The 24,900-nt window shown below is 40.8% G+C and overlaps 1 protein-coding gene across 2 annotated transcripts in view; it reads right to left on the reverse strand.

Annotated features, from left to right (window-relative positions):
• Window positions 1-24,900, reverse strand: part of LOC147369581 (uncharacterized) — a 476,034-nt gene that overhangs the window by 295,770 nt on the left and 155,364 nt on the right. The window contains exons 3-6 of one of the 2 annotated variants that reach the window (XM_086412193.1): window positions 13,944-14,123; window positions 12,617-12,703; window positions 12,288-12,510; window positions 11,377-11,514 (exon numbers count right to left, since the gene is read on the reverse strand). In XM_086412193.1, the coding sequence (XP_086268319.1) occupies window positions 12,395-12,510; window positions 12,617-12,703; window positions 13,944-14,123 (383 nt within the window). In that variant the 3' untranslated portion in view covers window positions 11,377-11,514; window positions 12,288-12,394. Of the gene's footprint in view, window positions 1-11,376; window positions 11,515-12,287; window positions 13,298-13,943; window positions 14,124-24,900 lie in introns of those variants that run through there. The other variant, XR_015167603.1, reaches the window with a different exon arrangement.

Raw genomic sequence — 24,900 nt, forward strand, 5'->3', positions numbered from 1 at the left:
ACACATTTGAGTCAGTTCTAATGAGGTGGATGACCTAGTGCCTATTTTACAGAGTGAAGTCAGAAAGAGCAATATAAATATCATATACTGATGCACATATATAGAATCTAGAAAGATGGTACTGATGAATTTATTTCTAGGGGAGCAATGGAAATAGAGAACAGACCTATGGACACAGGGGGGCCGGGGGGGTGGGGGAAGAGGATGAGATGTATGAAGAGAGTAACATGGAAACTTACATTACCATATGTAAAATAGATAGCCAATGGGAATTTGCTGTATGACTCAGGGAACTCAAACAGGGTCTCTGTGTCAATCTAGAAGGGTCAGATGGGGAGGAAGATGGAAGGGAGATTTGGGAGGGAGGGGACATCGGTGTACCTATGGCTGATTCTTGTTGATGTATGACAGAAAACCACAAAATTCTGTAAAACAAATATACTTCAATTAAAAAAATATAGTGGCAAAAAAATGAAAAAAATATACAAAGCTACTTGAACAAAACCAGAAATCAAAAGTTCAGTTTTCAAAGAATAAAGCTTTAACAAACACTAAATGGAATAAAAGTAAGGTCAGAATTATGCATTTAAGGGAATAATAAAAGGAGACTGGAACACATTTGAAAGATACATGTTTCATTGTAAATGTTTATCCAAGTAGCCACAAATGCCACCAATTTGGTAACATGCCAAAAAGCCTCATTCCTTTCCAACAGCCTCTATCCTCTTTCATCTGAATGGGGATATAGGCTTTTAATCTGTGTCCCTTTCACCAACAATGTATTCTTCACATAGAAATGAATCAGCTTATACAGTCATCAAAACAGTATGGTATTGGCACAAAACCAGAAATACAGACCAGTGGAACAAGAAAGAAGGAAAGCCCAGAGATAAACCCATGTACCTTTGGGCATCTTATCTTTGATAAAGGAGACAAGAATACACAGTGGGGAGAAGTCTCTTCAATAAGTGGTGCTGGGAAAACTGGACAGCTACATGGAAAAGAATGAAATTAGAATACTTCCTAACACCATACACAAAGATAAACTCAAAATGGATTAAAGACCGATATGTTAAGACCAGAAACTATAAAACTCTTGGAGGAAAACATAGGCAGAACACTCTATGACATTTATCACAGGAAAGTCCTCTATGACCCACCTCCTAGATAAATGGAAATAAAAGCAAAAATAAGCAAGTGGGATATAATTAAATTTTTTTACACAGCAAAGAAAACTATAAACAAGGTTGATAGACCCTCAGAATGGGAGAAAAGAGCAAATGAAACAACTGACAAAGGATTAATTTCCAAAATATATAAGCAGCTCATGTAGCTCAATACCAGAAAAACAAACAATCCAATCAAAAAGTGGACAGAAGATCCAAACAACTATTTCTCCAAACAAGACATACAGATGGCTAACAAACACGTGAAAAGATGCACAACATCACTCATTATCAGAGAAAAGCAAATCAAAACGACAATGAGATACCACCTCACACCAGGCAGAATGGCCATCATCAAAAAGTCTACAGACAATAAATGCTGGAAAGGGTGCGGAGAAAAGGAAACCCTTTAGCATTGTTGATTGCAAAGTAAATTGATACACCCAATATGGAAGACAGTATGGAGATTCCTTAAAAACTAGGAATAACACTATGACCAAGCAATCTCACTACTAGGCACATACCCTGAGGAAACCATAATTGAAAAAGATACTTGTACCCCAAGGTTCATTACAGCACAATTTACAATAGCTGACTGTGGCTCAGATCATGAACTCCTTATTGCCAAATTCAGACTTGAAGAAAGTAGGGAAAACCACTAGACCATTCAGGTATGACCTAAATCAAATCCCTTATGATTATACAGTGGAAGTGAGAAATGGATTTAAGGGACTAGATCTGATAGAGTGCCTGATGAACTATGGACTGAGGTTCGTGACACTGCACAGGAGATAGGGATCAAGACCATCCCCATGGAAAAGAAATGCAAAAAAGCAAAATGGCTGTCTGGGGAGGCCTTACAAATAGCTGTGAAAAGAAGAGAAACGAAAAGCAAAGGAGGAAAGGCAAGATATAAGCACCTGAATGCAGAGTTCCAAAGAATAGCAAGAAGAGATAAGAAAACCTTCCTCAGCGATCAATGCAAAGAAATAGAGGAAAACAACAGAATGGGAAAGACGAGAGATCTCTTCAAGAAAATTAGAGATACCAAGGGAACATTTCATGCAAAGATGGGCTTGATAAAGGACAGAAATGGTATGGACCTAACAGAAGCAGAAGATATTGAGGTGGCAAGAATACACAGAAGAACTGTACAAAAAAGATCCTCATGACCAAGATAATCATGATGGTGTGTTCACTCACCTAGAGTCAGACATCCTGGAATGTGAAGTCAAGTGGGTCTTAGAAAGCACCACTACGAACAAAGCTAGTGGAGGTGATGGAATTCCAGTTGAGCTATTCCAAATCCTGAAAGATGATGCTGTGAAAGTGCTGCACTCAATATGCCAGCAAATTTGGAAAACTCAGCAGTGGCCACAGGACTGGAAAAGGTCAGTTTTCATTCCAATCCCAAAGAAAGGCAATGCCAAAGAATGCTCAAACTACCGCACAATTGCACTCATCTCACACGCTAGTAAAGTACTGCTCAAAATTCTCCAAGCCAGGCTTCAGCAATATGTGAACCGTGAACTTCCTGATGTTCAAGCTGGTTTTAGAAAGGCAGAGGAACCAGAGATCTAATTGTCAACATCCACTGGATCACTGAAAAAGCAAGAGATTTCCAGAAAAACATCTATTTCTGCTTTATCGACTATGCCAAAGCCTTTGACTGTGTGGATCACAATAAACTGTGGAAAATTCTGAAAGAGATGGAAATACCAGACCACCTGACCTGCCTCCTGAGAAACCTGTATGCAGGTCAGGAAGCAACAGTTAGAACTGGACATGGAACAACAGACTGGTTCCAAATAGGAAAAGGAGTATGTCAAGGCTGTATATTATCACTCTGCTTATTTAACTTCTATGCAGAGTACATCGTGAGAAATGCTGGGCTGGAAAAAGCACAAGCTAGAATCCCGATTGCTGGGAGAAATATCAATAACCTCAGATATGCAGATGACAGCACCCTTATGGCAGAAAGTGAAGAGGAACTAAAAAGCCTCTTGATGACAGTGAAAGTGGAGAGTGAAAAAGTTGGCTTAAAGCTCAACCAACATTCAGAAAACAAAGATCATGGCATCTGGTCCCCTCACTTCCTGGGAAATAGATGGGAAAACAGTGTCAGACTTTATTTTTGGGGGCTCCAAAATCACTGCAGATGGTGACTGCAGCCATGAAATTAAAAGACGCTTACTCCTTGGAAGGAAAGTTATGACCAACCTAGATAGCATATTGAAAAGCAGAGACATTACTTTGCCAACAAAGGTCCGTCTAGTCAAGGCTATGGTTTTTCCAGTAGTCATGTATGGATGTGAGAGTTGGACTGTGAAGAAGGCTGAGCACCAAAGAATTGATGCTTTTGAACTGTGGTGTTGGAGAAGACTCTTGAGAGTCCCTTGGACTGCAAGGAGATCCAACCAGTTCATTCTAAAGGAGATCAGTCCTGGGTGTTCTTTGGAAGGACAGATGCTGAGGCTGAAACTCCAGTACTTTGGCCACTTCATGGGAAAAGCTGACTCATTGGAAAAGACTCTGATGCTGGGAGGGATTGGGGGCAGGAGGAGAAGGGGACGACAGAAGATGAGATGGCTGTATGCATCACCAACTTGATGGACGTGAGTTTGAGTGAACTCTGGGAGTTGGTGATGGACAAGGAGGCCTGGCGTGCTGCAATTCATGGGGTCACAGAGTCAGACACAACTGAGCGACTGAACTGAACTGAGGACATGGAAGAAACCTAGGTGTCCATTGACGATGAATGGATAAAGAAACTGTGGTACATATATACAATGGAATATTACTGAGCCATAAAAAGGAACACATTTTAGTCTGTTTCAATGAGGTGGATGAACATAGAGCCTATTATCCAAAGTGAAGTAAGTCCGAAAGAGAAAGACAAATACCATATACACATATATATGGAATCTAGAAAGATGGTACTGATGAACTTATTTGCAGGTCAGCAATGGAGACACAGACATAGAGAACAGACTTGTGAACACAGGAGGGAGGAGGAGAAGATGGGACGAATGGAGAGAGGAGCATGAAACATATACACTACCATATGTAAAACAGATAGCCAGTGGAAATCCTCTGTATGACTCAGGGAACTCAAATGGGTGTTCTGTGACAACCTAGAGGGATAGGATGGGGTGGGAGGTGGGACAGAGGTTCTAGAGGGAGGGGACATATGTATACCAATGGCTAATTCATGTGATGTATGGAAGAAACCAATAAAATATTGTAAAGAAATTAGGCTTCAATTAAAAATAAATTTTAAAAAATGAGTCCACTTAAATTTAAAAAAGGTAATTAGTTTTATTACCATTTCTGCTTAATTTAATGGCTTTGGATTTTTAGTCTAAGAGCAATGTAAACTTATTTTATCTTGGCTGACAAAGCATTAAGTGACCTGGCCCTCGTCTACCCTCTTGACTTGTTTGCAAATTACTTTGCCCCTTGGTCACTGTGTGCCAGTTACACACATCTCCTGTTCTGCTTCTTGAGAACAACTGAGTGTATCTCACTTTCAGGTTTCTAATGTCCCTCTTTCTGTTGCCTGGAATGCCCTTTCTCTGGAACTCTGTTAACACAGTTGTCTCATCTCATCCTTCAAATCTAACCCAGCATCATCTCGCCAGAGAGGCTTCCCTGACGAGCTTAATTTAAGTAGCCTCCTCCCAGCTACCCTTACTCCCAATCACCTCATTCTGTTGCACACCTCTTTGGCTCTTATCAAACTCTGAAATTATTATCTCTTAGTTTACTTAAGTGGCGCTAGTGATAAAGAACTCGCCTGCCAATGCAGGAGATGTAAGAGATGCAGGTTTGAACCCTGGGTTGGGAAGATTCCCTGGAGGGAGACATGGTAACTCACTCCAGTATTCTTGCCACGAGAATACCATGGACAGAGGATCCTGGAAGGCTACAATCCATAGAGTCACAAAGAACTGGACATGACTGAAGTGACTTAGCACACAGCAGTTTACTTGTTCATCATCTGTCTTGAATGTTAGATATTGGAAGCATGGCCTTGATTTGCTCATTTACTTCTAGATCCCCTGTGCCTAGAATGATACCTGATTTTGGTTTCAGGAAAATTTCTCTGCCTGATACAGAGAGAGAATTGATTGGAAGAGGGCATGGCTGGAGTGGGAAGACTACCATAATCTAGTGAACCAAAGTGAGGGTAATGGGGATGGAGAAATGGGGATGGATGAGAGGGATCTTCAAGAGATGGAATGAGCAGGACTTGATAACTGGTTGGATGAGGGAGATCTTAAGGCCAGAATCATGGTTTCTCCCTTTATGGTGAATTTCCCAAGCAGGTTCCAAGTTTGTACTTAAGATTTTCATGGTATCAGCCTGCTCCTGACTGCAGCTGGTTGGTACAGGTAGTGACGTACGGATACATATGGTATCCACATGTAGGTCATAGTAGGAGGGCAAGACATTTCAGTTTTCCCAGGGAAGTCCTGGACTGTTGCCCTTGAATATTGTTAGTACTACCTCCTTTCCCTCTCAAAAGTGTCCTTGTTTGAATGATAACATACTAGGTGCTTAGGGAAGGTAGGTGCCCCCACAATTGTCTGGTATTAACTCTGCCCAATATGAGTGCCCAGTGCTGAATGGTGCCTATACCAGTAGACTCTAGCTTTTAAGAACACAAGCACTATTTGAAGAAAGAAAGGGTGGGCCACACAAGATGGTGCCTCTGTCGAGGCAGTCAGCGGCATATTGCAGAGTTGGATGTCACTGCGAGTGACAGTAGGGCTGAGAAGCTCCCCCTCCCTGGTCCCTGGCACCCTTGCAGGCTACTTCCATCACTGAGGATCATTTGACTTAATCTCTTTCGCGCCATTAAGGAGTTTAAGTGACAAAATTACCACTCTAAGGCAGCAGGAACATGAAATGGGTCGTCCTACATTTTGTAAGGACGTGCTTTCCATGGCTAGGAACCTGTACTAGGAGATCCATGAAGGCGTCTCAACCTGTAATGGTGCATCACAGAAGCCAGAAAGACTAAAGACTTGACCTCATGCTATATTAAAGAGTTCAGAGTTAGCCACTGTGAAATGATAAATAAATTATTTTAATGATTATGAGCAAGAATGGAGATCCATCACCAAAATCTCTCTTTAACACATCCACAGATCCCTTTGACTTTGAACAGATTTCAAACTTAGTAAGTATGGCAAAAATGATCACAATATTGTATAATTATCCTCCAATTAAAATAAATTAATTTTAAAAAGACAAAAAAAGAGAGTGATTTTATCAGGGATAATTTAAGGCCTCACATCTCAATAATGTCTTGAAATCTCAACATAAATTTCCATGCTTCTTAATTGTTGATCTGAGCTTTCAATGAGTCATTGATCTATAAATTGCAGAAGTTCCTTGACATTCCCTCTACCCTTCCTTTTTTGTTGGGAAAAAGATTACTAGTTATGACTCCACCAGACCTTTCCTTAAAATCAAAGACTAGGTGATATTGTGGCCCAATTGATGTTTAAGAAAGCAGCCTAAGGTTTCAAATGCTATATATGCTTATGGAGTTTGTTTCATCTATTAGCCTCCTGTAAGAGGTTATTGAGGCTACCTTTCCTCTGTCTGTTGACTATTGGCCACCACCCAGAAAGAGAAACTCTGACCTGGTATGGAAGATAGGTCTTAGATTGGCTGAAAATATAGAAATTTTGTCAATCCCTGGACAAAGGGATTCCTTGACCATAACTTGATTCACTGAGAGGCAGAAAACCTGAATGATAATCAGCAACTGAAAAGTCACCAGCTCTACAACTCAATGACACAGCATCAGAAATTGAGAAAAGTGCTTATATAAATACATTTCAAGTACTGGAGATTTATACAACTTTCTATCCACCCAAATGTAATATATATTGAATATATTGAGAGTAACACAAAAGAAAACAAAAGGAAATAGGGCTACAATAAATGAAAAGGGGCCCCTGATATTTAAATCCAATAAAAATATCATTATTGGCAAAGTTTACCAAAGTGTCTTCGGAAAAAGCAGTACTGACATTTTCTGTTCTTTCTCCTTCTGTTTTTCCCCTTAAATTAAAAATCACAGCAAAATAAAGCTGCTGACTGGACTCTGAGGAACACTATTCATTTTCCCCCTGACCCGATTAGTCAGAACGTCTTTCGAACGATTAGTTTTCAATTTGCACCACTGCCAGAGAGGAAGGCCTCCAAATTAATGGTTGCATTGATTGTTTATGCCTCCGAGAGGCACATTAAAAAACTTCAGCCATGCTAAAAGAAATGCTGATCTTGAAAGGATTTTATTTAATGGATTTTTTAAAAATTAAGAGTTTTAGAAACTTGCCAGAACTTGTTTAAAATTCCACTTTCAAGTTTGTCTGTCTAGAGAGCTTGAATGGGGAGGGCTTTGTCATTTCTTAGTGTAAAAAGCTTTGAACTTGAATTCTGGGAGCCCTGGACCTACCAGTGGGGATCTTGACAGAACTGCAATTCTGGCTCAAATGTAGGGCCCATTTGCCACCCAGCTTTCCCTTATTAACAAATAGGGTCCCTCGTTACTCCCCCAAGGGTCCCTCCTTGGTGGTTTCTCTTCTCTCTCTTTGGTTTTTGGAAGCCACACTTAGGGAAAAAAAGAAAAGGTTTCAACAAACGTTGGTCTGTTTGGTTGGCACAGAGGGATGGGAATTTGCACAAAGCCTTTGTTGGGCAAGCTTTCCTTAGCTCCCTGCCAAGGAAGTTCTAATTCTGTCTCTCAAATCAGGGAAGGTAACAATGGATTAGATAACTATTTCTTCCATCCTAAATTGTTTCTAAAGAACTGCACCATGTATATGCAGCAGGACAAGGACCACATCAGAGGCAAGGTCACTTTCATTATTGACATATCCCATTTTGAAACTGGCCAATATAATGATGAAGTGGCCTATTCATGATAGTATCATGCACAAAGTAACAGCTCACTGAGGACTCATGAACAAATGTTCAGGGATAAGAAGTAGACTTCTGTTCTTGTTGAGATCTGATGACCACGGTTTATGCCATGGCAAATGAGGGTTCATTAGATATCAAAATAGTTCCCATTACTTAAAGTGGTACTGAATGCTCATTTTTCTCAAACCCAAACGTTACTCCTAAACTTTTCTATGTGTGTCTTAACCAAACAATCATACTCCCTCTCAAATGCCTATGTGCTTCTTGGTTAATGCTTTGACCTGGGTTGGCACAGAAGAGAAGTGTGAGTCTTAAGTGATACCTTATTTGAATGAGGTTCAGTAATGGGAAGAGAGAGAATGAAAATCTAGAGTTTGTGGATCTCTGGTAAAAGGTAGAGGTCAAACTGACTGAGACTTAGTATATGGCATTTGGAGACCTATGGTGAGCCCTGAAAGCATTCCTGGGCTCAGACTTGCTGTTGGCAGGTCAACACAGTCAAGACGGTAAGACTGGTTCTCCACCTTTCAGTTGTATGCAACAACCACTGTGCAAAGTAGCAGGGCTCTACAAAACCCATAACCTTAACACCAATCACTTGTTCCATAAGAATTATGATGAGGTACCTCCAATTTTTCCCCTATCCAAAACCATAGCACTTCCTTACTCATAGCTGAGTGGTGGTATTTCCAGAAGTGCTGCTTTGACCATATGGTATGAATACTCCTCATAGAGACCTGATAACTTCCTTCCAAACACAAGAGAAAAACTGACACTTGTCAAATGAGTTTCATGTCAGCTGCCTCAATATGATTGACATGCTATTTACTAGATTCTACCTAATGTCATCTCCCATTCTTGGTTCACTGATTTAGTTTTGAGGTTTGCCATCTTCTTTATACAATGCATAAGGTAGTTTTCTTCTTAAATATACTGTATTGCTCAGGACCTTTTACAAATATTAAGAACAAGCTCTTGCATAAAGCTTTCCTGGAATCACTGGTTCCACTTTTCAGGACAGAAATAATAGCCTATGTTTCACTCAAAAATTCTCTGATTATATTTCCTAGTAGGATACATCTCCTATTATACTGAAAGCTCTTGAAAACTGTCCTTAAAAATACTTCAGGTGCCTAGTAGTTTCACAAACTGGGTTGAGGGATAAAGAGAGCCAGTTGTGTGAGCAGTCTGCTCTGGTAGAGGAAGTATTTTTTTATTGTCATTGTTTAGAATTAACGGCATATGGCCATAGTGAAAAGCAGACTGATTTTTAATTGGTTTTATTATTATTTTAAAATTCTCTAGATTTAGACAAGGAACTTCCTTATTTTGTGTCACTTTTGTCAGAGTGCTCCCACCTCATCCATGTACACAACTGTTCAAAGAAAGTCCAAAATGACCAACTTCTATTCAAAAACAAAGCAACTGTTTAAGATCACCCTTTGGCTTTTAACCAAAAGCCAAGTATTTCAAAGACTATACCAAAAGAAGCCAAGCACTGTGTGCAACAAACAATTACTGTTATTCTTATGTAGATCTAAAATTGCAAAAGACACTTGTGTGGACTTTAATGCCCTAGTTTATTCCTTCTGTGTTAATACAAATAAAATACACCACTTAGAGTCTTTAAAACCTCACACTTTCCTTTAATTTTGGATAGTTTTGTCTCCACTATACCCAGCTGAAGTTCTTCTGAAGTTTTCCCTCATTTAGGTAAAACTACTAACTCTTAAGAAATGACCAAAGCAAGTACAAATATATATTTTTCTCATCTTTCTCTGGGGACTTTCCTGAGACTTGAGGCTCCCCACATACAAGGTCATGTCCAATAGTGTAACTTCTTCTTACTGAAAACACTTTCAATAAATTTTGTTCATAGTATATCAATTAGGAAGTGTAAAGAACATGAAATTATGTGCAGAGGTAGGTACATGGGAGGGTTTTGGGGCTAGGCCTGCAAGGGCACACTTCGTTTTTGCTCATTCCCTGTACCACTCATTGGTAGATCTCAGCCATGAGTCACACGTAGCAGCAAATGGAAGCTGCTAAATGCCTGGCCAGGAAGAAGAGGAAATGGATGTTGCTGACCAGTTAGTGTTTGTACTATCCCATCAGATGGTTAGAGCCAGGAAGGCAGGGCATGCTAAATCCTGTCATGCAAAAATCTGTGCTTAATATACATGGTTGAGTTTTGTCAACTCTAGCCCACTGGATGGGAAGCAAGCATCTTATGAACAAGAAGGAAAGAATTGGGCCTATAGAAAATTCAAAGACTTTAACCTCAGAGGTAAGACTTAATCTGCTAAAATAGAAGAGGAGACTCAGTAGATCCCATGAATGCTGATGAATTTCTAACATTTGGTTGTGAATTTTAAAAATCAAGGACAATTTATAGCAATTCACTTAAAAATTGTTTAGTTTTTGTTAACCTTCTAAATAATCAGCTTATGCAGAGACAGATACACACACACTTATAGTTATACAAGCTACTTGCATGTGTAAATGTACAGAAAATTTTGGTTTCATATGGCTTTTCTGGGACCAAAGAGAGAACATGTAAACACTTACTATGAGTAAACAGCCTAATTCAGTATCTTAGTACACAGAACTTTGAAATAAATGGGAAAAATATTCTATTTTGAGTTTTCCATGAAGGACTTAATTATTGCATGTCACCCAGAAAACCTAGCGACAATTTATAAGCTCTCACAAATCAACCACTAAGCAGTGGCCCACATTTTGTTCTAAGCATTGCTACCTTATGAGAAAGAACACTGATGCAGAAGTTCTGGAGATATGGTTCTTTCTTTCAGGCACAATATGATCACGATGATGACTAATAAGCTACATTTTTAAGATCATAAGAGAACTGTAGGTTAACAAGCAAATAATATTAATTATGCTAAAGTAATAGGCACTCTCAAACCAGGATTCTGTGGAGATGGATTGCTCCTGTACACCAAAGAAACTCATAAAATCATTCCCCTTCCTATGCTCCAAGATAAAGATATCACACATGCACACTCTAAGAACAACTAAGTGGCAGATTCCTTTTATTTAGGAGTGTACTGCTTTCTCTCTTGATATTATAATATTAACTGAAGATATTATATGAAGGTTATATAGGTAAGTCATACTGCATCAAATCATTGTTCAAACAGGATTTTTCTGAACCATTTAAACTATTAGTACAGAATGAAACATACAATCAACAGGCACCAAAACACAGAATGAATGAATAAAAAAACCAGAATGGTCCTCCACTTACCCGTGGAGTGCACCTGGATTTTATTCAGTGACAGCTTTAGTCAACTGTATCTTCACCTTGATTGTAGCATCTGTATCACCATATTCCTCATTGTTGGTTGTGAAGCTTGGTGTACTTGGAAGTACACTAGTTTAATACCTATAAATATGAGGAATATAATATAAGAACATCAGGACTGAATTACTGCTCAGACCCTAATCAGTGGCGCCAATTAAGAGTAAATTTTAAATCAGAGACTCTCAAGCTGTAGGGGTCATCAGAATCATCTGGATGGTTTATTAAAACCTGATTTAGTAGATCTGGGGTAGAGTCTGGGAATTTGCATTTCTAACAAGTTCCCAGGTGATGCTGATGCTATTGGCTGGGGGCCACACCTTGAGAACCAATATTAAGTCAATAAACATCTATTTGAAGACCCTCATATGCCTGGAAATGGAGAATAGATTTTTGCCCTTAAAGAGCCAGAGGTGTCACCCAAACCATTGCACTTTCGTATTAGTGTTTGTTATATCTACAATTAAAATCTTTAAAAAATATATATATTGTATAAAACAAAAATCTGAATAAAATGCTGGTATTAACAGTAAATTGTAAGAGTTCACAACATAACATTTAAAATCAAGGGAAACTGATTATTTAATACCTTTTAAATACACATATTTCTGACAGTAAAAATCAAGTAAATTATACAAATATGAACATTAAATTATATAAATATGAACTTTTTTCCCTTTTTGGGGGGAAAATAAAATAAATCTAGGGTACATTACATATAATCCTTACCTTTTCTCCCACCAAAGAAATAAACAAAAAGTGACCACCCATCCCCATTTACTAGCATCAAAAGTTTCTTCCACGTTTTACCAAAATTATACTGCATCTTCCTTAGAATGTTTTTTCAGCTTTATTACCTTCAGGAAAAATACCGGTTCCTCTTTGGCCTGATGTCCTCAGCTTGTTCTTGGGAAGCTCAGCGGCTTAGCGCTCATTCTCAGTTGAAGTAACAGGACTGAGGTCATCAACTGCTGCTGGGTCTCCTTCGTCTCCTGTTTCTGGCCAGTTCCCTGCAGGCAGTGAACATGTTGACCCCCAGTGGCCAGCAAACCCTAAACATTACTATGTGCTGTAAAGCCTCTGAAAGACAGTGTATCTGGGGTCAAATTCAGTCACAGCTGCATTCCATTTGGCTGGTATGGTGCCTGGGGAGACCCGCACTGGAGAACCCTCAGAAGAAGCCTGCCCTGTACAGCGCACTTCCGGCTGATTACTTCTGACCGCTTATTTACAGGACCTGCCTGGTCTCGCGAGATGGCTGAAATTGCAGCACCTGAACAAATGGGAAAACCATGGCTTGAATAAATTGAACAACTTTCCTAGAGGCACCATAGTAACTTGTGCCACGTGCTCAGAATGACGCTCACGGCTCAAGCTTCCTTCCTTGCACTTTGCTGCATCCGCCACTTCTGGGGTTTCTGTAATAATAACGTAGAACTTAGACAAGAACTTAATCAGCGTTGTTTACCGATCCTGATGAGTTGTGCTTAAGGACACAAATATCACGGTCATCATATCCATCTCTCAGGTATGCCATGTCAGCCTGATCAACATGGTACCTTCCTCAACTTGGTACCTTCCTCTGGAGTGTTTTGAAACAGGTTGAGACTCCACTTTCCATTTTTAGGTTTGTGGAGGAGAAAAATATTATGTAAACCAGTGCAGGGTAAAGAAATAACTTGAGCACTGGCCTTGGAGTCAGTGACTAGAAAAAGTACAGGTTTTCATATAGGCATTCTTTAAAAACAAAATAAAAAAAGAAATTGAGCTTCAAATGTCCATGGCACAGTCTGAACTGGAAAACATTAAAGTCAAGAGACAGAAGGTTTCTCCTTGGCCCTTCCTACTTTGGCTGGCTGAGCTATTCTCCCGATTCTTTTTGTCATCGTTGCAGATGACAACAGAGAGAATTCACCTGTTCCAATTTGACCTTCTTATTCTTTTAACTGGCAAGCGAGGGGCAGAAGCAGGAAAACCAAAGGCAGTGATTCTCAAAATTAAGCATATATAGCAATCACCTGGGGAACTGAGGCTGCAGCATCTTTGACCCTAGCTGCAGAGATTTCTGGTTAGTCTGGAATCTGCATAGCTCTCCAGCATCCATGGGGTTTTTGATGTTGAGGGCACTAGAGCACACTTGCAGAAAACCCTTCTGCTTTAAAGCAGTCCTTCTCAAACTTTACCCACAGATTTCTGTTAAAATGCATAATCTGCTTAAGTAGGTCTGGGGTGTGTCTGGGAGTGTTCTCACAATCTCTTGGGGGATGCTGGTCCAAGAACTACTCTTTGAGTAGCAAGAGTTTAGGGCTTGGACATGTCAGTTGTTTTGCCTGGGATTAAAACTCAGAACACACTGTTAGTACTTAGTCCTATGACTGTAGTAATGTTTCAGTGAGATAATAAATATAAAGCTCCTAGCATATAAGGAGGCCTAACAAATGTTAGCTAGTGTTGACATTTTGTTCTGCTTTGAGTTTTGTTTGATATATGTATTCCTCAGTAAGGGGGCTTACAGAATTGCATACTGGTGTCTTGGTGGTTTGGGCTTGTCTGGGTCACTTGAGTTTCAACCCTCTTTTCCCCAGCCCCCTCTTCTTCCCTTCTCTGCATTAACCACATCCTGAACATCCCCAAATGGCCATTCCTTCCTCTGAAACCAGAGGTCCCTGAAGAATAGCTCATTAACTGGCAGTCTTGGTTGGAGTAGGAGATAAAGAAACAGGATAAAGTTTTTGAGCTATGCCCAGGCTAAGAGATTACAGATTCCTTGAAAAAGGTACATCTTTCTGGAAAACCAAACTTAAGACTTTTCCACTTAATGCATCTTTTGCAATCACAGGCTCCCATGAACCCAGTTCTTTTCTGCTATACCAGGAGCATTTTCCCTCAGAAATCAGTAAAACTGCCTCAATTTCAGGTTGGCCAGCTGAGAGCAATCCAGGAAGCCACCCATCACCCACCACAAGTAAGGGTGGTGAATAGGGGAGTCAAGTTCACTTCTTGGTTCTACTTCCCAGTGTAGAAGTAGTACACTACACTTCCCAGTGTAGTATCTCTGTAGGAGAGTGACTACGATAGTTGCTGCTGCTGCTAAGTCACTTCAGTCGTGTCCAACTCTGTGCGACCCTATAGATGGCAGCCCACCAGGCTCCCCCGTCCCTGGGATTCTCCCGGCAAGAACACTGGAGTGGGTTGCCATTTCCTTCTCCAATGCATGAAAGTGAAAAGTGAAAGTGAAGTCGCTTAGTCGTGTCCAACTCCTAGTGACCCCATGGACTGCAGCCTTCCAGGCTCCTCCATCCATGGGATTTTCCAGGCAAGAGTACTGGAGTGGGGTGCCATTGCCTTCTCCGGACTACGATAGTTAAACAACAGCTAAGTTGAGCCTTATCTTATCTCTTCATTTTAATTGATGATTCTTACACCTCAGTCTGCTGAAGCATCTTCAGGGAACAATTTTGAAGCTTTTAGATACCCAGACCACACTTCGCAAGATGCAGATTAAGTAGGACTGAAATGAATACGGGATAGCTATGTTTTTAAACTGACATACCAGATAATTCTGAAGCAGGTGGTCCATTCTCTGATAAACAAAGCTTTATTAAGAGTAATGATGCTTAGATATGTGCTGGTTTAACAGGAGCAGCTTGCCTAAACCTTGTTTAGTATGAAGTGATCTAACTGTGGTCTCCTGAATGACCCCATATGGCTTCCCTGATAGCTCAGTTGGTAAAGAGTCCGCCTGCAATGCAGGAGACCCTGATTCAATTTTGGGGTCAGGAAGATCCCCTGGAGAAGGGATAGGCTACCCACTCCAGTATTCTTGGGCTTCCCTTGTGGCTCAGCTGGTAAAGAATCCGCCTGCAATGCATGAGACCTGGGTTCGATCCCTGGGTTGGGAAGATCCACTGGAGAAGGGAAAGGCTACCCACTCCAGTATTCTGGCCTAGAAAATTCCATGGACAGTCCATGAGGTCACAAAGAGTTGGACACAACTGAGTGACTTTCACTTTCATGAATAGAAGCTACCATTTCCTGACTGATCAGGGATCAAGTGCCTATTTCTATTTATTTTCCTTTATACCACTCTGTTGGAGAAGGCAATGGCAACTCACTCCATTACTCTTGCCTGGAAAATCCCATGGATGGAGGAGCCTGGTAGGCTGCAGTCCATGGGGTCATGAAGAGTCAGACATGACTGAGCAACTTCACTTTTACTTTTCACTTTCATGCACTGGAGAAGGAAATGGCAACCCACTCCAGTGTTCTTACCTGGAGAATCCCAGGGACGGGGGAGCCTGGTGGGCTGCCATCTATGGGGTCGCACAGAGTTGGACACGACTGAAGTGACTTAGCACTGGCAGTAGCATACCACCCTGTTACTACCACTCTTAGTCTCACAGAGTAGAATAAAGTCACAGCTCAGCATTTAAGAACCTCACCCAAAATTTTACCATGAATTAGGGTCCAAGGTAGACCCCCAACTCTTGTCTGTCAGACCCTGAGTTAAGAGTCTTTTCTATTATGCTAAGCTTCAGTGGTAAAGCATCCTCCTGCCAATACAAGAGACATGGGTTTGATCCCTGATCTAGGAAGATCCCACATGCTGCAGAGCCACTAAGCCCATTCACCACAACTATTAAGCCTGTGCTCTAGAGCCTGGGAACCACAACTACTGAAGCCTGAGCACCCTAGAGCTCTGCTCCACAAGAGAAGCCACTGCAATGAGAAGTCCATGCACTGTAACTAGAGAGTAGCCCCCACTTTTCGGCAACTAGAGAAAAGCCCCAGCAGCAACGAAGACCCAGCATGACCAAAAATAAACACTATAAAATGACTTCCCTATTGGCTCAGCAGGTGAAGAATCCACTCCAGGTCAATCCCTGGGTCTGGGAACATGCCCTGGAGGAGGAAATGGCAGACCATTCTAGTATCATTGCCTAAAAAATGCCATTGCAGAGGAGCCTGGCAGGCTATAGTCCAGAGGGTCACAAAGAACTGGACATGACTGAGTGATTGAGCACTACCAAAAAAAAAAATATTATGCTGAGCTTCTCACACTTTAGCTTACATTAGAATCCCCTGGAGGGTCCATTAAAACAGATTTTTGGGCCCTCAGAATTTATGATTCAGTATGTCTGATGTGGGACCTGAGAATCTGAATTTCTAACAAGCTCCCAGCTGCTGCTGTTGGACTTTGAGAACCACAGCACTGGAGTTTGCTGTGGGGTCTTTTTCTGTAAGTCTGATGCTGTGTCTCTTTAGCAGTCCTATCTACTCACCCAGGACAATTCAGAAAGCTTTCTTTTTCCTTCCACTGTTGCTTAGTCAATAAGTACATGACAAACAGCCAATAAAGTCACTATTAAGCCAGTTCTTAAGTGCCTTCAGGTGTTACTTCTGTTGTAATATGTCACCCTCTCCCCTAAAGCAGAGAGAACAATGGTACTTTTGTGGTGGCTCTTTCCCAAGAATTCTTCTGCTCTTTTATTTCTTGCTTAAAGAATGCTGAACTGTGTTTCTATTCCAACTAAGCAATGGTGAGTGATGCATGCATGCTTAGTCGCTCAGTTGTGGCCAACTCTTTGCGACCCCATGGGCTGTAGTCTGCTAGGCTCCTTTGCCTATGGAATTTTCCAGGCAAGAATACTAGAATGGGTTGCCATTTCCTCCTCAAGGGAATCTTCCTGACCTAGGGATCAAACTCATGTCTCCTCTGTCTCCTGCATTGCAGGCAGAATGGTCAGTGAAATGCCATCCTAATCACTTCTGTTCAACCAGGTGCTAAAGAAATTATCCAGCTCCTATGTCTTCTTCCTCTCTCAGTTTGGTGATGGAATTCCAACTGGGATCTGGATCAGTTCAGTTCAGTTGCTCAGTTTTGTCTGACTCTTTGTGACTCCATGGTCACAGCCATGGACTGCAGCATGCCGGGCTTCCATATCCATCACCAATTCCTGGAGCTTGCTCAGACTCATGTCCATTGAGTCAGTGATGCCATCCAACCATCTCATCCTCTGTTGTCCCCTTCTCATCCTGCCTTCAATCTTCCCTAGCATCAGGGTCTTTTCAAATGAGTCAGTTCTTTACATCAGGTGGTCAAAGTATTGGAGTTTCAGCTTCAGCATCAGTCCTTCCAGTGAATATTCAGGACTGATCTCCTTTAGGATGGACTGGTTGGATCTCCTTGCAGTCCAAAGTACTCTCAAGAGTCTTCTCCAACACCACAGTTCAAAAGCATCAATTCTTCGGTGCTCGGCTTTCTTTATAGTCCAACTCTCATATCCATACATGACTACTGGAAAAACCATAACCTTGACTAAACAGACTTTCGTTGGCAAAATAATATCCCTGCTTTTTAATATGCTGTCTAGGTTGCTCATAACTTTCCTTCCAAGGAGTAAGTGTCTTTTAATTTCATGGCTGCAGTCACCATCTGCAGTAATTTTGGAGCCCAGAAAAATAAAGTCTCTCATTGTTTCCACTGTTTCCCCATCTATTTGCCATGACGTGATGGGATCAGATGCCATGATCTTAGTTTTCTCAATGTTGAGTTTTAAGCCAACTTTTTCACTCTCCTCTTCAGTCTTCCCTTTATTATGATGGCCCTGTGGTTCTTTTCTCCCTTGGAATTTCTGGGGTTTACTCACCCTCAGGGCCTTCACTCTAACCATGAGCACAGACTTCTTTGTAAGGAGGGTACATTTCATCTGCATTACCTTTTGTTCTTCTCCAGGAATTGCGTGTATGGCTTGCTAAACTATCCCTACAGCAAGCTGACGGAATATCAGCCAGGGCCAAGCAAGTAAGATGACCCTGTGAAGTTTGTTAAGGGCGTGATGGTGATTCTCTAAGGACACCTAAGTCGGGAAGCTCAGAGTCAAATGCCTGCAGTGACTCTGTTCTCTCCTGGTGCTTTGTGCACATTGTACAGCAATAAAGCCATGTCTCTGAGGTCCCTTATTTTGCAGGATTCAAACTGCAGTTTGATTTGATGGATCTCATAACAGCAGTTCAGCAGGCCTTCTGGATGACTCCTCTCCAAGTCAAGAATCTTCCAGCCTGACTTCAGCTTGGGCAATAGCTGGTGGAGCGGAAGAGCTAGGTGCCAGAGCCCCTGTGTCACTTACCTAAAGCAATGTGATATGACCACATTGAGTCAGTGTTACAAATGTCAGAGATATTTATACCTATTGCCCTCAATGAAATAGGATAAGAGGATGGAATGGGATTTTTTTCCAAGTCCTTGGAAGGTTTGCTGCTGCTAAGTCGCTTCAGTCGTGTCCGACTCTGTGCAACCCCAGAGACGGCAGCCCACCAGGCTCCCCTGTCCCTGGGATTCTCCAGGCAAGAACACTGGAGTGGGTTGCCATTTCCTTCTCCAATGCATGAAAGTGAAAAGTGAAGTCACTCAGTCGTGTCCGACTCTTAGCAACCCCATGGACTGCAGCCTACCAGGCTCCTCCATCCATGGGATTTGCCAGGCAAGAGTACTGGAGTGGGGTGCCATTGCCTTCTCTTAGACCCTCAGAAAATATAAGCAGAATCTGAGCCCCACTAGGGACCTAAGTCCATTTCTCTAATTTTTCTCTCTGGGGGAAAACATTTGAAATGGTCGCAAAGTCTGACTTGAGATTCATTGAAGTTCAGAGGGCAAATGGTTGGAGGCCATTAAGGATGTAGGCTAATAACTGTGGCATGAGTCCAGGTCCATGCCTGCTACTCACTAGTAGTGTGACCTGGGTAGGGTGACTCACAGTCTTCAATTTTCACGTTGTTTTTTGTTTTTTTAACTACAGAATTATGAAACAATTGTGTATCAAGCTTTTAGTAAAATAATACATAGTAAACACTGAATAGATGCTAGTTATTTTTTACTGTTAACAATTTTCCCTGGTCGCTCGGATCATAAAGAATCTGCTTGCAATACAAGAGACCAGGGTTCAATCCTTGGGTTGGGAACATCCCCTTGAGAAGAGAATGGCTACCCATTCTAGTATTCTTGCCTTTGCATGTAATTTCAGGGAGTTCATGGATTTTTTTGAAACCTATTTATGAGTATATGAATACTTGGGGCTATACAATTATATATGATATAAAGTATATGGTGCTATTGATTCACCATCCAATGGGTTGGACTTTGCAGTATGTATTTTCCCTCTATTCTCAGATGATTTCAAATGTACTTCTACTACCAGCTGAATATGAAACCCCAGTGTAGACCAGAAGCCCCCTGAATTTTGCCAATGTGGCAAAAGCAATCTGGACTTCAGTTATGTGACCTGTGATGGGATAGAACTTTTCCCATGAATCCCTATGGTGTCATTCTCATCTTTCTCTCTGATTTCTCTCTGGTCACTGCTGACCCCTTTGCATACTGTTTTTCTTGTGCTCTGTGACACCCCATACATAGAACCCCTCTACTGGTTTTCACAAGAAATCTACACTGAACACTTTGAGTCTCTGGTGAAGGCTCACATTGCTGAACACAACTTCTCACCATCTTGATCGCTCCCTCCACCACCACCCCCTCTTCTTCTTAGGCACATCAAAAGTGTTTCTCCCTTTGCTTCATTCATATGTAGTCCTCAGTCATATGGAGACCTGCCAGGTTTTCACTTTCTATACCATTAATTCATCAAGAATGGCTTTTACAAAGTAACACAATTTCTTTCCTAAGAGAAATTTGGTGAAAAAGTTTTCTCCCTCTTACTCTGTATGAATTAATGTCATTTGTTACTGGGATGTCTTATTCTATGTTTCCAGTGTCTGGGAAGTACCCATCACACAACAGATGTTTGGATGACAAAAGGGGAAAGAGAGGGAAGAACAAAGGGAGGGAGGGAGGAAGAAAGGAAAAAGTGGAAGAGAGAAGAAATCCCCAGACTTGTTCTGGATTCAGATCATGATTTTTTTAGCCAGCTGAGAAGCTATGATCTAAGGTAGTTGTCCCCCTGCTTATTACTGCTCAGGAGGTTTTTGCCCTCTGTTTTTCATTCCCAATACCTCAGCAATTTTTTTCCTAAGCCAATTTCTAAACCTCCCAATAGAGTAACAAGGTGGTTCTTCCGTTTTACCCCCACAAAGCAAGAGAAGTTCACAATCACTTCCTAATCTCCTTGCAGGTAATTTGTCGACTTAAGGGGTATCTTCAAGAAGCCAGAAGCATGTTGACTTTAATTTCCCTTTCTGAGATTCTCTTCCCTCTGATAACTTCACCTTTCCTCGGCCAAGGTAAAGTTAATTTATGGGCATCATTTGTCCTTCCAACAGGTTTTATTTATTTATTTATTTGAATAGTTATCCCCTCAGTCCCTGTCCTTCCAACATGTTTTATTTATTTATTTATTTGAATAATTATCCCCTCAGTTCCTGCAAATTCCTGGTGTAGCCTTTCTCTTTTCAGAATGAATGTAGCTGTGAGTGAGTCTACTTCAATTCAGCAATAATCAATATTTGTTAGTTAATATATAATAGCTAATACAGACAAGTACTACAGATTTTATTAATATTTTGAAATTATTTTCATATAATTTAGGTACATTTAAGAAGTGTTGTTCTCTAGACTTATGGTTGCCAAGGGCAGGGTTGGAGGAAGGATGGAGTAGGAAGTTGGGGTTAGCAGATACAAACTATTATATAGAGAATGGGTAAACAACAAGGTCCTATCATATAGCACAGGGAACCATATTCATTATCCTGTGATAAACTATAATGGAAAATGATATTTAAAAAAAAGAATGTATGTAATCACTTTGCTGTACAAAAGAAATTAACACAACATTGTGAATCAACTATCCATCAATAAAAAAAATTAAGAAAAGAAACAGAAATGTGGTGTTCATTATTTCTTTGGAAAGCCTCCTGGTAGGATTCTGGGAGAGATTAGGGTTGATCCTTACAGACAGGGTTACCCCATGACATATTGGGGATGGCCTAGATTGAGGAAGGGCTGTGAATTAAACAGAGGAAAAGGAAGATGAGGCTAGAGAAGCCAGGGCAACTTCCCGTTTTTTAGGAGGACAGAGCCTAATCTCAACCTCACACAATTACACTCCCTACATCAGCCCCAGGTGGCAGAGGAAAATGAAAGTCAGGTCTTTCCTTTGTGAAGCTAGATTGATATATTCAGACAGGTAAAACTGAATTGAGTGACCAGATGGCGAGCCTGTAATTTCAACACATATACAAGATTTATATCTGCACTCTGTGTGCTGTGTGAGCAGAAGAGAGACTAACTTTTCATTTCTGTGTATTGAGTACTTGGACCAATGCATACCCCCTGATTGGAAGTCAGAACTATTGCTGGAGCTGATTTGAACTGGTTAATGGTCGCTTGAATATATATAGGGCTGAGGATATCACAGCAGCTCACTACTTTAGAGAAATAAAGAGGAAATACTGCCTCTCAAGGTTGAAATATAAAAGAGAATCCTCAAAACCTTTGGAAGATATTGGTGGGAAGATTCCTGGTTTAGTTTCTGTTTACATCAAGCTCTATACCAGATGACAAGAGTCAAGTGGAAAGAAGATTCAGTCCGTGACTCCATAGTCTGGAGGGATATTCAGAGAGGTATATGGATAATTAAAAATACATGATAAGGGACCTCCCTGGTGGTCCAATGGTTAAGACTCTGTGCTCCCAATGCAGGGAGCTTGGGTTCAATCCCTGGTCAGGGAACTAGATCCCACATGCTGCAACTAAGACCCAGTGTAGCAAAAAAACAAACAAACAAGCAACATAAAAAACATGATGTAATATGAATTTCTAGCAGTTGACCAGTGAAGGAAAGTTTTCTTAGTGGACTAGCATGATGGTCAGTTGGTAAAGAATCTGCCTGCAATGTGGGAGAACCTGTTTCAATTTCTGGGTCAGGAAGAGAGGTGACCCATTCCAGTATTCTTGGATTTTCCTCGTGACAAGGTAAACCTGGATTCCTGGTAAAGAATCCGCCTGCAGTAAGGGAGACCTGGGTTTGATCCCTGGGTTGGAAAGATCCTCTGGAGAAGGGACCTGCTACCCATTCCAGTATTCTGGCCTAGAGAATTCCATGGACTGTATAGTCCATGGGATCGCAAAGAGTCAGACTTAACTGAGCGACTTTTACTTCACTTCACTTCACAGCATGAAAATTACATGTGTAAATGTAAACTTCACAACTTGAAAGATAATCATTGTACGTATATATGAAAACAGCTGTATATTTAAAATATCACTTTTCTAATGAAAACCCTTTAATATTTTCCCACTATCTTCTGAATAAAACTGAACTCCTTCAAGTTGAAGTTCATGAAACTTGCTGTTACCTGTCATCGCCACCTACATCTCCAATATCATCTCCTTCCATTTTCCTTCCACCATCCCTCCCCACATCAGGCACACTGTGAAATTCCATAGCTCTGAGAAAGAAATCTGCCTCCCCATTAACACTATTTCAGGGTAAATGTGGAATAGCATGGCACGGAAGAGTCAAATTATATGTATTTTCTCAAATGGTATAAATAATAAACTCTTCAGGCTTTTTTATTATTTTACCCTGTGTTTGCCTTTCTTTACACCACTCTTGATCTAAAACATCCTTAAACTGGAAAAGTTTGAGACTAAATACTTGGAAGAAGAGATATCTTCTTTTCTTGAGCTTTGTTCTATAATGACAGATCTGCCTACAGTTTATATCCAGCTAGAATTAGAAATAGACGTGGGTTTTCTCCTTGACTGACTTCGAGATAAAAGACAAATGGACAAGCTCAGAGGATTAGGAAGTCTGCACACATTTTAATCCACGCTCTGCATTGTGAAAGCCTTTTGCACAAACAAGTATGAATGTGGTGAAGGGAGCCCTACTACAAACAGTAAAGAGAGCAGTGAGGAGATTACTAATGGAGATGCTGAAATACAGACTGCCTTTAAGCCCCAGATGCCACACCAACTCTCCAGACCACCTGTGAGCTATAACATGAAAACATCACCAAACACCCTTCCCTTGCCTTTTATAAATGCTTGAGCCTCTAAACCATGCTGCATGAGGAGGGTTGACACTGGACACATCACACTGCTGAACTTCTTAAAGTGATCCTGGGGAAAAAACAGTTATACTACTGTCATTTTTAACATGGAGAATTCAGTCAAACTGCAACCCCCAGTGATAAATCTAGAATATGAGTCTAAGATGCTGATGTTTTCATCTTTCTGTCACTAGCACTGAGCAAAGTATTCAACCTAAAAGAGGTTAATCAATCAGCAGATCACCAACTCAATTCCTTTTCAGAAGGAGTTTGCTGGGCTGTGGAAAGGAGCCTACTTTGATTCAGAATAGAAATGTTAACGTGGAGTTCTTTACTTATTCTGAAGCCCTCTTCATAGGATTCTAGGAGAGATTAGGGTTGATCTTTACACACGGAATGTCAGTGTGACGCCAACTAATGGGATTACCTAAATGGCAATGCAGTGTAACAATAGGAAGACAATTAAACTTTCCTGGATTCTTCACTGAGAGTCATGAGTCCACTTGACTCATATGAGTCCATGCATATATTTGAATGGATATTCTAATGAGCCACTTGAAGAAGTGGGTAGGACTTTGAAGGGACATGGGCAGTCACATGTACCACAACTTCTTTATATCCATTCATCTGTCGATGGACATCTAGGTTGCTTCATGTTCTAGCTATTGTAAATACTGCTGCAATGAACAATGGGGTACACATGTCTTTTTCAATTTTGGTTTCTTCAGGGTATATGCCTAGGAGTGGGATTGCTGGGTCATATGGTGGTTTTATTCCTAGTTTTTTAAGGAATCTCCATACTGTCTTCCATAGTGGCTGTATCAATTTACATTCGCACCAACAGTGTAAGAGCACTCCCTTTTCTCCACACCCTCTCCAGCATTTACTGTTTGTAGGCTTTTTGATGATGGCCATTCTGAGTGTGAGCTGATATCTCATTGTAGTTTTGATTTGCATTTCTCTAATAATGGCAATCTTGAGCATTTTTCATGTGTTTGTTAGCCATCTGTATGTCTTCTTTGGAGAAATGTCTAAGTTTTTTTCCCCCACTTTTTATTGGGTTGCTTGTTTTTCTGATATTGAGTTGTATAAGCTGCTTGCATATTTTGGCAATTAATACTTTGTCAGTTGTCTCATTTGCTCTTATTTTCTCCCATTCTGAGGGTTGTCTTTTCACCTTGCTAATAGTTTCCTTTGCTGTGCAAAGGCTTTTAAGTTTAATCAGGTTCACTTGTTTACTTTTGTTTATATTTCTGTTACTCTAGGAGGTGGGTCATAGAGGATTTTGCTTTGATTTATGTCATCCAGTGTTCTGCCTATGTTTTCCTCTAAGAGTTTTGTAGTTTCTGATCTTACATTTAAGTCTTTAATCCATTTTGAGTTATCTTTGTGTATGGTGTTAGGAAGTGTTCTAAGTGTTCTAATTTCATTCTTTCACATGCAGCTGTCCAGTTTTCCCAGCAC

This window comes from Bos grunniens, chromosome 7 (genome assembly GCF_055505025.1).
Source record: "Bos grunniens cultivar Pamir isolate PY7600 chromosome 7, Bosgru_T2T1.0, whole genome shotgun sequence".
NCBI lineage: Eukaryota > Metazoa > Chordata > Mammalia > Artiodactyla > Bovidae > Bos > Bos grunniens.